Genomic DNA, 13,776 nt, shown 5'->3' on the forward strand with positions numbered 1-13,776 from the left:
AAATCATGAATATCACACATTTTACAAGGACATAAGAGTTCTACAAGGTAGGCATTTAAGAGCTAATGTATTTAAATAAGGTTATAATAATTTTATTTCAAGCTACAAGCTTTTCCAGTCTTCACAAGCAAAGTAGAACTCTAAAAAGAAAATGGTTTCATTTTGAAAACATGTCCTGCAAATGAATTTTTCACACAGTGTCAGAAAAAAGTAAATACATTACTATTCATCAAAAAGCCTTTTGTAGAGGGGCGCTTGAGTGTCTCAGTTGATTGAGCATTCAACTTTGGCTCAGGTCATGATCTCATGGTTCCTGAGTTTGAGCCCCACATTGTGCTCTTGGCTCTCAACAGAGCCTGCTTCTGATCCTCTGTTCTCCTCTCTCTGCCCTTCCCCAACATGCACAAGAACACTCTTTCTCAAAAATAAACATTAAAATAAAAGTCTTTTGTTGAGAAACATTGATTCAAATCAAGAAATTTTACATTTAAAGCAAATTCCCATGAATTAATAAATTTAATTCAACTTCTGTATGGAATTTGATTGAAAAATTGCTTACCTTACTTCTTTTAGCTTGCATTAGTAATAGAGGTATCTACCCTTCATCAGGTTAATCACAGCTTTGCAAAGGTATAATTGCATGACACTAGCCACCTACCTCTCTTTCTCTTGCTGATTTCCTTTATCGCTTCCATTGTTAATCAAAGCAAGTTCATCTAGTAATGATGTAGATTCCTTTGTAAACTTCTCAAAAACCTACAATATGAGATTTTGTTAACATATTAAGAATAATCTTAAAACTTAGTGTTTACATAAGGATTTTCAGTTAAGATCAACAGAATTAGGCAGGCAGAATTCCCTTTAGCCAGGCAGAATTCTCTTTCTCTTTCCCTCTCTTGATGTCACTTAGCCAATTCAACCTCCAAAAACACATCAGCTTAAAGGAGAGAAGACAAAACCCCCTCCTAAAACAATGAATAGCTTCAATGGAGAAGAAATTTTTAAAATTTAAATACAGTAAGAAATTATTTTTATTCCTCATCAGACAAGCTTATTTTTATTCCTGTGTTTCATGGACAAACATCTGCACCAGTGACAGTTTTAACTACATGTACATAAATTAGACCAGTACTAATCTTCTAATTCCAGTTACAGAACATTTGTTTTTTATCACCAATCCATACTGCTTACATATATTAAAAAGTTTTATATCCAAATATGTAGGAAAGAATAAATTAGTTATAATTTTAACATGTTTTTTCTCTTTTATTTATTTTAAGAGAGAGTGCACTCCTGGGCACGCACACAAGCACAAGGGGCAGAGAGAGAGGGGGGGGAGACAGAGAGAATCCCAAGCAGCACAAAGCTGACCGCAGGGCTTGATCTCTTGAGATCATGACCTGAGCCAACACTAAGAGTCAAACGCTCAACTAACTGAGCCACCCAGGCGCCACTTAACATGGTTTCTTAAAATATTTCTAAAAAGGGATTGTGTAAGTCTGTTCATAATCAAAGGGATACTCATTTGTCTGATATCACTGTCCAAATATGATGGAAATTGGTTATCCATTCTGAAATATCCAAAAGTTTGTTATCCTTCAATAAAATTAGATGATGACCCCGAACAACATGGTTTTGAAATGCATGGGTCCAAACTGATATGCAAATTTTTTCAATAAATGCAGTACAATACTTTAAATGTCTTTTTTCTTATGATTTTCTTAATAACATTGTCTCTAGTTTACAGTATTGTAAGAATCTGGTATATAATATGCATAACATATAAAATTTATGTTCATCAACTGCTAAGAGTTCTAGTCAACAGTGGGCTGTTAGTTAAGTTCTGGGGAAGTTATACACAGATTTTCAACTGTGAAGGACATTGGTCCCCGAGCCCCATGTTGTTCAAGGATTAACTGTAATCAAAACTGACTTCATGAAAAGTTGTTCTTTTAGTCCCCACCAGTTCAATCAAACAATGCCATATCATGCAGAGTAGGCAATGTCAATCTGGTCAAAGATACATCTTCAGAAATGGAAACCTTAACCTGTCAAACTGCTTTTCAACTCAAACTGATGTTTAAATATCTCTAAAGATGGTACATCAACTAGATTATCTCTCAGAGTATGCTACTATGTTATTCTACTAAAACAGTAACAATTTTGATTAGCAATAATACTGCTACAAATGACAATAGCAAAAGCAAACACAAGTCTGAATCCAAAGTATTTGTCTTCAAGCATTATGCTATCATGTGATACGCACTATATTTTATTTTGATAACAAAGAACAATCTACAATGTAGTTGATTAAAATGATAAAGTTACTAAAATGTCTTATTTGTATGTAATAACATTTCCTCTAACTGTAATATACCAACCAGCCTCTTATTTAACCAGTCCATGTGATCATAGGTGAGACTCCCGCCAAAATCTTCTGTTAGCTGACACGGTTCTATATAACGAGTCAATTTATTGGCAGACACTAAAATAACCTATAAGAGTAAAAAAGAAAAGAAAGATTTAGTAGGCCAATGTTAATGGCCATGAAAGTAGTAAGAAGATAAAATCAGGTTAAAATATGCAATACTGTTTCCAAATGATATGTCATCATGTATTTAATTAATGCAAGATGTAATACATTAATAGCATTTAAAATCAATTCGATAAACTGTGGATATCTGCTAAGAAATAAGATATCCTAAACCATTTATTATACCAATTTTAAAAAACAAGATATACTAGCAGCTCAGATGAAATATTTTCAAATTTTTATCAATATTAATAACTCCTTGGTAATAAAAATCAATGCCTTTTATACAACATATTCAGCCAAAAAATTTCATATGGCTTAAAATTAGCTAAGTACACTAAAGTGACAAGCACAAATGAATAAGTCTGGCAACCAAAAAATTATACACTTTCAAATTTCTATAATTATATATTTCTTTTACATTTCTTTGATTATATATTAACAAAACATGTCCTCTAATAGAGTAAAACTCAGGATAACATAAACTTAAAATGTATGTATTAAGGTGATATCTTTTAATGCTAGGCTTTAAAAAGATTTTAAGTATAAATTAGAGAATGACCAAAGAGATCACTGTGGTACTAAATAAAATTTCAATGAACATATACAGGAATATAAAATAAAATATATGTATGAGAGAAAGATATCCAAATGGTAGTGTTAATGGAAAATTGATACATGAAAATTCTAATCTACCCCCCCCAAAAAAAGACATGCTAAGAAAAATAATGTGTTTAATGTGTTCAGCTAGAAAGAGGACCACTCACACTCTAACAATAACAAAAGCCAGATCTATAAAATGTTATTTTGTAGAACCTCTCAAAGAGCCAGGGTCACAGAGAAAACAACAATCTAAAAATGAAGAAAAGACAGCACCATAGAGAGAATGAGAGAAGGGAAGCCTACAAAGTGACATGAGCAAAGTTTTGGGGGATGATGGAACTCTTCCATATCTTGACTCTGGTGAAGGATTTGTAACTATATGCATTTGTCAAAGCTCATTAAACTTTGGCTCTAAGCGGTGAATTATACTGCATGTACATTACTCCTCAATAAAGCTAACTTTTTTAAAAAGTAAAAAAAACTAAAAACAACGTAAGAGCTTATGGATGAACTACTAGAGAAAGAAAAGAAGGAAAAGAAATATTTAGAAATATACCCAATATGCAAAGCCAGGTACATCCACACCATATATGAAGTTATAATACAATCACTAAATGAGGGGACATTTACCCAAACTGCTAAATGCTTGGTTAAAAGTTAGGAGGAGATAATCTGAGTAAGATAAAACAAAACAAAAACAAAAAAAAACCCAACATGGTATCAAACCTTCATAAAAGTATCAGAGAAAAATGGATTCTATCATTAGTAGACTTTATTAACAAATTGCTATTGATAACAATGGATTAAGTGCAAACCAAGAGCCTTAAATGTTTATATTAGCAATGAAAGGGTAATGAATAATGAGCTAAGTAACCTGCCGAAGAAGTTGGGGGCAGCAGGAGCAAAGGAACAACAGAATAAATTCAAAGAAAATAGAAGGAAGAAGGTGAAAAAATAAGCAATTAAAAAAGCCAAAAGTTGTTCCTTGAAAAAACTAAAATAAAATCAACCAATTTCTGAGATACTAAAGCAAGAAGAAATGCACAAATATGTAACAGTAAGAGTGAAAAGAACACAGCTACATTGACGGAGTGGATAAGAGAGACATGGGACAATCTTGTGTCAATACCTATGCAAGTTTAGAAGAAATGGACAAAGTCCTATAAAAAATTTTATCAAAACTGACATAAGAGAAAACAAAACACCTATAACCAAAGAAGTGAATTGCCAGACTCCATTTTCAGTAATCATACCATTATTGATAATTTTAGTATTGCTATTCTAAGATCATTTGATGAGGAAGAAAGCAATGATTAATATAAGACATTCTAAATTCTCCCATTCTTTAGGTCCTTGAGAAAATGGAATTCTTGAAAAGGAAGATATGACAGGGAAAAAGTTACCCTATGCTCTTCAGTGTTAATTGGAAATGTCAGTTTAAACTCATGATGTATTTCACCTTAAGGTTATATGTATATATTTTTCCCTAATTTCAAATTATATTACAAAGCTGGAACAAATAAAACAGTAAGATATTGGCACAAAAACACACACAGAGACCAACAGAACAGATATAAGAGCCCAGAAATAAATCCATGTATATATGCTCAGTGAATATTAGACAAGGTAGCCAGGAATGCTCGGTGGGGAAAAGATAGCTTCTTCAATAAATAGCATTTGGAAAACTAAATATTAGCATGCAAAAGAATGAAACTGGACTCTTACACTACTTGAAAAATTAACTCAAAATAGGGTTAAAGACTTAAATGTAAGATCCCACACCATAAAATTCCTACAAGAAAGCACAGGAAAAAGCTCCTGGACATCAGTCTTGGCAATGACTTTGTTTTGTTTCTTATTTTTTAAATTTACATCCAAGGTAGTTAGCATATCGTGCAACAGTCATTTCAGGAGTAGATTCCCTAATGCCCCTTACCCATGTAGCCCACACCCTCCCACAACCCCTACAGTAACCCTCTGTTCTCCATATTTGAGTCTCTTATGTTTTGTCCCCCTGTTTTTATACTATTTTTGCTTCCCTTATGTTAATCTGTTTTGTATCTTAAAGTCCCTATATGAGTGAAGTCATATGATGTTTGTCTTTTTATGACTAATTTCACTTAGCATAATACTGTCCAGTTCCATCCACACAGCTGCAAATGGCAAGATTTCATTCTTTTTGATTGCTGAACAATACTCTCGTGTGTGTGTGTGTGTGTATAAAGACACACACATATATACCCACCACATCTTCTTTATTCATTCATCCACCGATGGACATCTGGGCCCTTTCCATACTCTGGCTATTGTTGATTGTGCTGCTATAAACATTGGGGGGCATGTGCCCCTTCGAAACAGCACACCTGTATCCCTTGGATAAATACCTAGTAGTGCAATTGCTGGGTCGCAGGGTAGTTCTATTTTTAATTTTTTGAGGAACTTCCATACTGTTTTCCAGAGTGGCTGCACCAGTTTGCATTCCCACCAGCAGGGCAAAAGAGATCCTCCTCCTCCGCACCCTTGCCAACATCGATTGTTGCCTGAGTTGTTAATGTTAGCCATTCTGACTAACATAGGTGTGAGGTGTCATCTCACTGTGGTTTTGATTTGTATTTCCCTGATGATGAGTGAGTGATGTTGAGCATTTTTTTATGTGTCGGCTGGCCATCTGGATGTCTTCTTTGGAGGAGTGTCTCTTCATATTTTTTGCCCATTTCTTCATTGGATTGTTTATTTCTGGGTGTTGAGTTTGAGAAGTTCTTCAGAGACTTTGGATACTAACCCTATATCTGATATTTCATTTGCAAACATCTTCTCCCATTCTGTTGGTTCCCTTTTAGTTTAGCTGTAGGTTATATTTTTTTAAAAAGACCATTATGTTTTAGAGACACATAGTAAAATATTTACAAATAAATTCAAATGTCTTCAATTTCCTTCACTAGGATCTCTAGTCTTCCTTGACAGAAGTGGATTAAGGAAAGGAGGGGGCAAGATGGGCCATGGAATGATGACTGCTGGAACTGGGTATAGGAATTCATGGAGTTAACTGTAATATTTTGTGTACTTTTTTATGTGTTCATAATTTTTATAATAAAAATACTAAAAACCTAAAATAAATATCTCTTTTAAAAGAATCTTTCCAAAAAGAAAATGCCAGTTTATGAGTGAGTTTTAAAAAATCAAAGGACAGTCTCTGCCGAGAGTCGCCGCGGTTTCCTGCTTCAACAGTGCTTGGACGGAACCCGGCNGGCCGCCGCCTCTCCTCAGCCACCGCCGTGACGACCGCGTCCCCCTCGAAAGTGCGCCAGAACTACCACCAGGACTCGGAGGCCGCCATCAACCGCCAGATCAACCTGGAGCTCTACGCCTCCTACATCTACCTGTCCGAGCTCCTACATCTACCTGTCCATGTCTTACTATTTTGACCGTGATGATGTGGCTTTGAAGAACTGTGCCAAATATTTCCTTCACCAATCTCATGAGGAGAGGGAACATGCTAGACGCTGATGAAGCTGCAGAACCAATGAGGTGGCCGGATCTTCCTCCAGGATATCAAGAAACCAGACCGTGATGATTGGGAGAACGGCCTGAATGCGATAGAGTGTGCGTTCCACTTGGAAGAGTGTGAATCAGTCACTAATGGAACTGCACAAGCTGGCCACTGACAGAAACGACCCCCACTTGTGCGACTTCATCGAGACGCATTACCTGAATGAGCAGGTGAAATCCATCAAAGAATCGGGTGACCACGTAACCAACCGGCGCAAGATGGGGGCCCCCGAATCCGGCATGGCAGAGTACCTCTTTGACAAGCACACCTTGGGAAACAGTGATAACGAGAGCTAAGCCTTAGGCTGTCCTGCCGTGGGTGACTTCCCTGGTCACCGAGGCAGTGCATGCATGCTGGGGTTACCTTTCCCTTTTCTATAAGTTGCACCAAAACATCTACTTAACTTCACTTATACCATTCCTTCAAATAAAGTAATTTGGTACCCCCAAAAAAAGTAAAAAATAAAATAAAATAATAAAATAAAAATCAAAGAATAGATCATTTCAATCTTAAATAAATGCTTCCCAAGAACTACCATCTCACTTTAGGAGAATAACCTAACATTGATACCCAAGGACAATTTGAGAAAAGAAAAGACCATAAGGACTTGAAAATACCAAGTATTAGTCAATATCAAGCAAAGCTGTGGAGCAGTGAAAATTCTTATACACTGCAAGTGGATATATAAATTAGAATGCCTCTTTGGAAAGCAATTTGGCATTATCTTCAAATTTTGAACATTTCTGTAACCTAGGTCTGGTTAATCTGCAGAGAAAACCTTATACATGTTTTATCTGGAGACATACAAAAATGTTTGTAGCATATCATTCATAATGGCAAAAGAAAGAAACAACCCAAATGTCCATCATCAGGAGAATAACATAGTGGAATGACATTCAGCAATGAGAATGAATCAACTACATCATTACAAGAGTATGTATGAATCTTAGACATATAATGATGAAGGAGAAAAAGCAGGTCAATAAACCTTAAAATCATACCATTTTTTAAAAGCTCAAAAATAAGTGAAACTAAATACAATATTTAGTAATAAATAATATCTTTAAATGGTAATTCTACAGATACAAATATAAAAGAATAATAAAAGATAAACACTCCCTATTGTCTTCAGAATATTTTGTCTTTCACATTTAAGTTTTTAGCAGACACACACACACACACACACACACACAAATAGAATGACAATGTGAACAAAGGATGGATAAATACAAGTAAGTTGCCTTTATTTCAAAGTATGGATATTTGAGTTGGGGTGTCAGTATCCAAGTGTTTCAGAATTAAGCTTCATATAGGTCTACATATTTTTAAAAAGAGTATGTACAAAATACTATATTTAAAAATGAAACACAGAATCAACAAAGAAGAGAATAAGAGTAGCTGACTGAAGAAAAAGCTACCTTCCAAGGCAGCAGTCAGGGAGGTTACAGGGGGGATAGGGAGGATAAAGGGAAATCTAGAGATGGTGGTAATAGGAAAGCTGAGAGCGTTTATATGCCTTTTCCTGCATTTAAAAAGTAAAAGAGGGGGGTTCTGGGTGGCTCACTCAGTTAAGCATCCCACTATTGATTTTGGCCCAGGTCATGATCTCAAGGTTTGTGAAATCAAGCCCAGCATCAGGCACTGCACTAAGGATTCTCTCCCCCTCCCCCTCTACCCCTCCCCCACTGGTGTGTGTGTGTGTGTGTGTGCGCGCGCGCATCAGCGCGCACACACACGCATGCCCTCACGCACTTTCTCTCCCTCTCTAAAACATACATAAACATTTTTTAAAAAGTAAAAGAAAAAATATAGAACACTAAATTACATTTTTGGTTAGTTTAACAGCAGCCAACTATATTATGCTTATCCATTTTAAATGGCAATTAATGTAATCTCTTGTAGGAGTTTAGCATATCTCAATTTCATGGTTTTCCTGTTTAGATAATAATGAAAGCTAACTTATAACAAGTGTCTTTTACATTTTTTAAAAATGTTTATTTACATTTAAGAGAGACAGAGCACAAGCAGCAGAGGGGAAGAGAAAGGGGGAGACACAGAAACTGAAGCAGGCTCCAGGCTCCAAGTCATCAGCACAGAGCCTGATGCGGGGCTTGAACTCACGGACCGTGAGATCATGACCTGAGCTGAAGTCAGACACTTAACCAACTGAGCCACCCAGATGCCCCTAAAACAAACATCATAAAAAATTGTTTTTAATAAAATAAATATCTTAGAATAAAAAGAACACAAATATTTTTCTCTTATTGAAAAACTTGTCACAGAGGACATTATTTTATCCTATTGTTCTAATGCAGCTTCTTTAGACTAGAGACAGGCATGACGCTGAACAGTTAGTAAATGTAAGTGCAGTTCAGGCTACAAGAACCATCTCCTCTGGCAGTAAGTCCTTCTGGGATCTAGACAGATACTTCCACAAGAGGAAGATTAAACACAGTAAGCTCCCAGGGAGGGCCTCTTCCTTTGTCCAAAGTGCCTAGCAATCTATTAACTAGATATATACTAACAGTGAAAAAGGAATATGTATTTACTCTAGGAAGAAATAAATTATTTGCTAAATTAATCACCAATTCACATCTGAAAAGATATTCCCAGAACACTCTTTTCTGAAAAGACACCTGAACAGAAAACATAATGAATGTAAAATATAATGAATGGTCTCCCTGCTCTTCTCCTGGGCCTTATCTGGCATAATATTCTATTTAAACATTGAAAAAATATCTATTGAAAACTCCCTCTTTCATGTCCCTTTTATTGTAATTTAAGTTTTAATGATGTTATTCATTTGTTCGACATTCATTATTTAATAGGAATTAAACTGATTTATTAGAAGTATTATTTATTAGAAGCTTTGTGTTCTGGTGCTGGGAATATAAGGATGGATAAGATATGTTTCTACAAAGGAAATGAGCTTTTTATTTCTGTAATATTCCAGAGAGAGTTGTACAATGCTTTCATAAAAAGAAGTAGATTAAAGTTTTCTAATTTATTCCTACAGCCTTTGTTAAAAATAAATAAATCTAAATATTGTTGTAATAGTACAGAGGGACAAAGGTTTTACTAAAGTATCCCAAATGACTTCCAAGTTCCTTTGCTAGGTTAAACACCATGATAAGGATATAATTGTAAGGACACTGAGTTAGGAGCCAATCACTCCAGGTTTGTGCCTTAGCTCTATCACAAATTCACTGACTTCGTAGAAGTCAGCCTAAAGGAACTCACTCCCGGCTATTTTCCCAATCTGCCAAAAAAGGCAGCTGCATTAACTGTCTATGTCTCTTTAAGCTCTTAAGAGAACATATTTCTAATGAGGTGTCACCCTGTACGTTTAATTTGGGCAATTCTTCTCTAATATATGACCTATATCTTGCCCAATGAAGGATATTTGCCACTTTCTACACACACACAGGTTATCCTCACTAAAAAAAGTTAAATAATATTATTAAGAATGTAAATATACTGGTAGTATCTAAATAAATTAAAGTCATTGGTAACAGGCTTCAAGTTTAATAAGCCAAAGGGAAATTCTAAAGTTATTTAGTTTTGCAGAGCAAAAGCTTATTTGCATCTTAATATTTCCCTTAAAAAACTTTTTTCCTAAAATCAATGTAAATGCAAATAGTACACATTCACTTTATCACATAAAACATATTTAAGAAAATACTATCTCTTAGGAAATATAATTTTTAAAGAAAGAAGTTACCTAAGATTACTATTATAATATTTGTACTTCTGCAAAACAGACATAAACAAGGGAATATCAGTTATAGAGACCTGCATAAAACTCATTTTCTCTATTATTAGAAAATATTTTATAGAATCTATATTCTTATAAAACTCACTGATGGCTATTAAAAGTGAAAACAGATCTGCCATGTACAGAACTGTATCAATATCAAACGTATCTCAAAGCTAAATTATTATGTTTGTGGAGAAAAACAATAGCTTCAAAAATCAGAAGACTGAAAATCACAACCATTTAAAATTAACAAGTTAAGGAACTATCTACCATGATGAAGTATCTCAGTTTCCACCGCAATAATTTCATCTTTACTTAAAAGGGTGAGTGCAAGAAGTACAGAAGAAGCTGGCAAAACACCAATAACTGATTACATTTTATTTGATAATGTTCAAAAAGAATGAAGGAAAAATATTTAAGATGGGTTCAGAATAGTAGGAACGAATCTTACCGTATGAAATGCCAAATATCTAATTATCACCATTTAGAAGTGAGTCAGGAGTAGCATCCGTAAAAGAAAAGAGAAAGCCTCCTCCAAGTGCACAGAGAAAGTACACTCTATTTACAAAGGTAAGTTGACCATTTACCTTTAAAAAATGACACCATTTGCCAGAATGAAGCATATAAACTACAACTGCTTCCAAGATGACAAACGAAATTTCAATGAATAAACAACTCTACTCCACTCCAGTGCCAGTTGCATCACAGAGAAACAGGATTTCACAAAAAGAGCAAATTCAAATGCACAAGCAAAATGCATACGGCAAGAAGCCATATTTTTCAGGGCAGGGAGAAGGGCAAAGATTTAGGCCTGAAGTAAAACTGGAGTACTAAGAAAGGAAACTATGTAGAGAAGGAGATTTCTGGAAGTTAGAAAAGCACAGAAACAGATTAGAAAGTAAGTAATCTACATTTCAAAAAAAAAAAAAAAGAGAACTGATACGTATCAGAGTCAATGTGGTGAAACAAATTTGGAATCTCACACTAGGTGATTTTCTCTAAGCTATTCATTACAATTTCTCAAATTACAAAACACTGGTAAGATTTCCTACATTCCTTTCTATTAACAGTTCTGAAAGAGACCACTAACACAACAAACCCTCATAAAAGGTTTAAATATGAAACAATGAAAATCAGGGTTATTTATCTTATGGAAAATGTTTTATTTCCTGGAAAAGAGGGGAAAACAAACACCCTAAAGTAATCATCCCCAAAATTAAAAGCAAAATTAGAAAATAAGGGTCCAAAATATCATATTTAGGACATGTATATTATGTCTAACCCCTTTTACTCTAGGATTCTTAATATGAAAGCACACAAATAATGTCATAATTGCTAAAAAGTCTAAGGAAAAATTTCCAAAACTACAGAAAAAACTGTGGCAATCTTTAGTTAAGTGACTACTTAGTGAATAAGAAAGAACACTGGAAATTAGAGCAGAATAATTAAAAAGTTCAAAAAAACACAAATAGGTATCATTGTATTAGAATATTAAGCATACCGCAGTCAGTTCTTTATTATCTCCTACAGAACTTTCTTTCAAATATTCACTGACAATGTCGTCTATTCTAAACAAGTGACAGTTAGAAAGACTATATTCGAGCAGAAAAGCAAATCTTAAAAAACAAACATGCCTTGCCTGTGGAGAAAAAAGATGGTACTACAACTCAAGATTTCAGTTCTCAAAAAAATATTTAAAAAATACATTTTCCTAAATTGAGCATTTCTTTAGACTGGCCAACTGGCAATATTTCCCAAAAAAAATTTTTAAATCTCAAGAACATACTCCATAACATTTGAGAATATTTTATCATGTTTCCCAGAGCATAACAGAGAAGTAGCATACAATGAGCTTGTTTTAAGTTTTAATAAAGGATTTACTAAATTGTTAGTATTATAAAATACTGAATTAAAAAAAAAAACTTCAGGGCGCCTGGGTAGCTCAGTTGGTTAAGTGTCAACTTCGGCTCAGGTCATGATCTCACGGTTCGTGAGTTCAAGCCCCACGTGGGGCTCTGTGCTGACAGCTCGGAGCCTGGAGCCTGCTTTAGATTCTCTGTCTCTCTCCCTCTCTCTGTGTCTCTCTCCCTCTCTGCCCCTCCCCTGCTCACACTCTCTCTCTCTCAAAAATAAACATTAAAAACATAATAAAAAAATAAAAAATAAAAAAACTTCATTAAACCATCAAGTAACATGTACACTCAAGTAAAAAGATTAATTTTGACTTTCCCCATCTAATAAAATGGCACCCATGATCTTTACTTTTAAAATAGTTAGGTAAGATGCAGAGTGAGTTATCATAAACGATTTATAAAATTATTCATTTTCATGTTCAATTTTAAGGCTATATATAAATTATGATGAAAATGGTATATACCTTCAAAAACAGAGGGGGGGATTATTTTCATAACCTAATCTTTGAAATTTTAACTTTTATACTTTAAAAAAATTGACTGGTTTATTTTTCTAACTTTTACATTCCTTTTTAAGCAACTATAAATGAGAAAAGTTTGCAAGCCTAGCCTGGTAGACAACTCTTTGAAAGCATAGAAAGTCTTTTATTGTTCATAAATGAAAGTTCAAATATGATTTAATTACACCATATGCTATCTTATTTAGCATAATTTTTCAGTACTACAGACATTATTTTTTGCTAACTAATAATTTTGATGAAATGAGAGTCATGTGTCAGAAAATATATCTCCATCTTAGGAATGGGCAGAAGATATTACTGTTCTTTCTTGCAATGCTGGGCCTGTATCTTTGACTGACTTCCTAGAGACTAGTCAGAGACAGAGGTTAACTTGTAGATATTGTTCAGAAAATGCAAATAGTTGATGGTCAGTGAAACTGATCAATTTCAGTCTAGTGAAATAATGTATAATCTCAAATTTAGAATTTATGGATCTAAAGGACATTGAGCAATTTTGTATCTAACCTGGCAATCTTCTGTCTATAAAATTCCTAAATTCCTCAAAAACTCTGAACACCTCACAATTACTGATAATGATTTGTCTTTGTTTGTTATGTGTTTATTCTATATTTGCAGGAGAATCATGATTTCACTTTTATGAAAATCATACTTTAAAATATTCTTGATCTATTCAGGATTATGGTAGAGATAGATTATATTCTGATTTTTGTCTAGCTGCTAAATAATTTTATTTTCAATTATCTATCTCCATGAATATTCTAATATGTAAGAAACCATTAAATTCTTGAAGAAAAGATTAATCAGTTACAGTCAAAGTAGCTATCATTTTAAGCAGGAATCTAAACTTCAGATCTACCTCCAAAGACACGTGAAACCTAGAAAACAAGCACAAAGGGAGC

The 13,776-nt window shown here is 34.2% G+C and overlaps 1 protein-coding gene across 3 annotated transcripts in view; it reads right to left on the minus strand.

Annotated features, from left to right (window-relative positions):
• SESTD1 (SEC14 and spectrin domain containing 1) overlaps window positions 1-13,776 on the minus strand; it is a 99,802-nt gene that overhangs the window by 53,993 nt on the left and 32,033 nt on the right. For all 3 annotated transcript variants that reach the window (XM_077776280.1, XM_077776278.1, XM_077776279.1), the window contains exons 5-6: window positions 2,382-2,495; window positions 659-756 (exon numbers count right to left, since the gene is read on the minus strand). In XM_077776280.1, coding sequence (XP_077632406.1) covers window positions 659-756; window positions 2,382-2,495 — 212 coding nt within the window. The remainder of the gene's footprint in view (window positions 1-658; window positions 757-2,381; window positions 2,496-13,776) is intronic.

The sequence above is a fragment of the Crocuta crocuta genome, unplaced genomic scaffold (genome assembly GCF_008692635.1).
Source record: "Crocuta crocuta isolate KB4526 unplaced genomic scaffold, BGI_CrCroc_1.0 scaffold17, whole genome shotgun sequence".
NCBI classification, from domain to species: domain Eukaryota; kingdom Metazoa; phylum Chordata; class Mammalia; order Carnivora; family Hyaenidae; genus Crocuta; species Crocuta crocuta.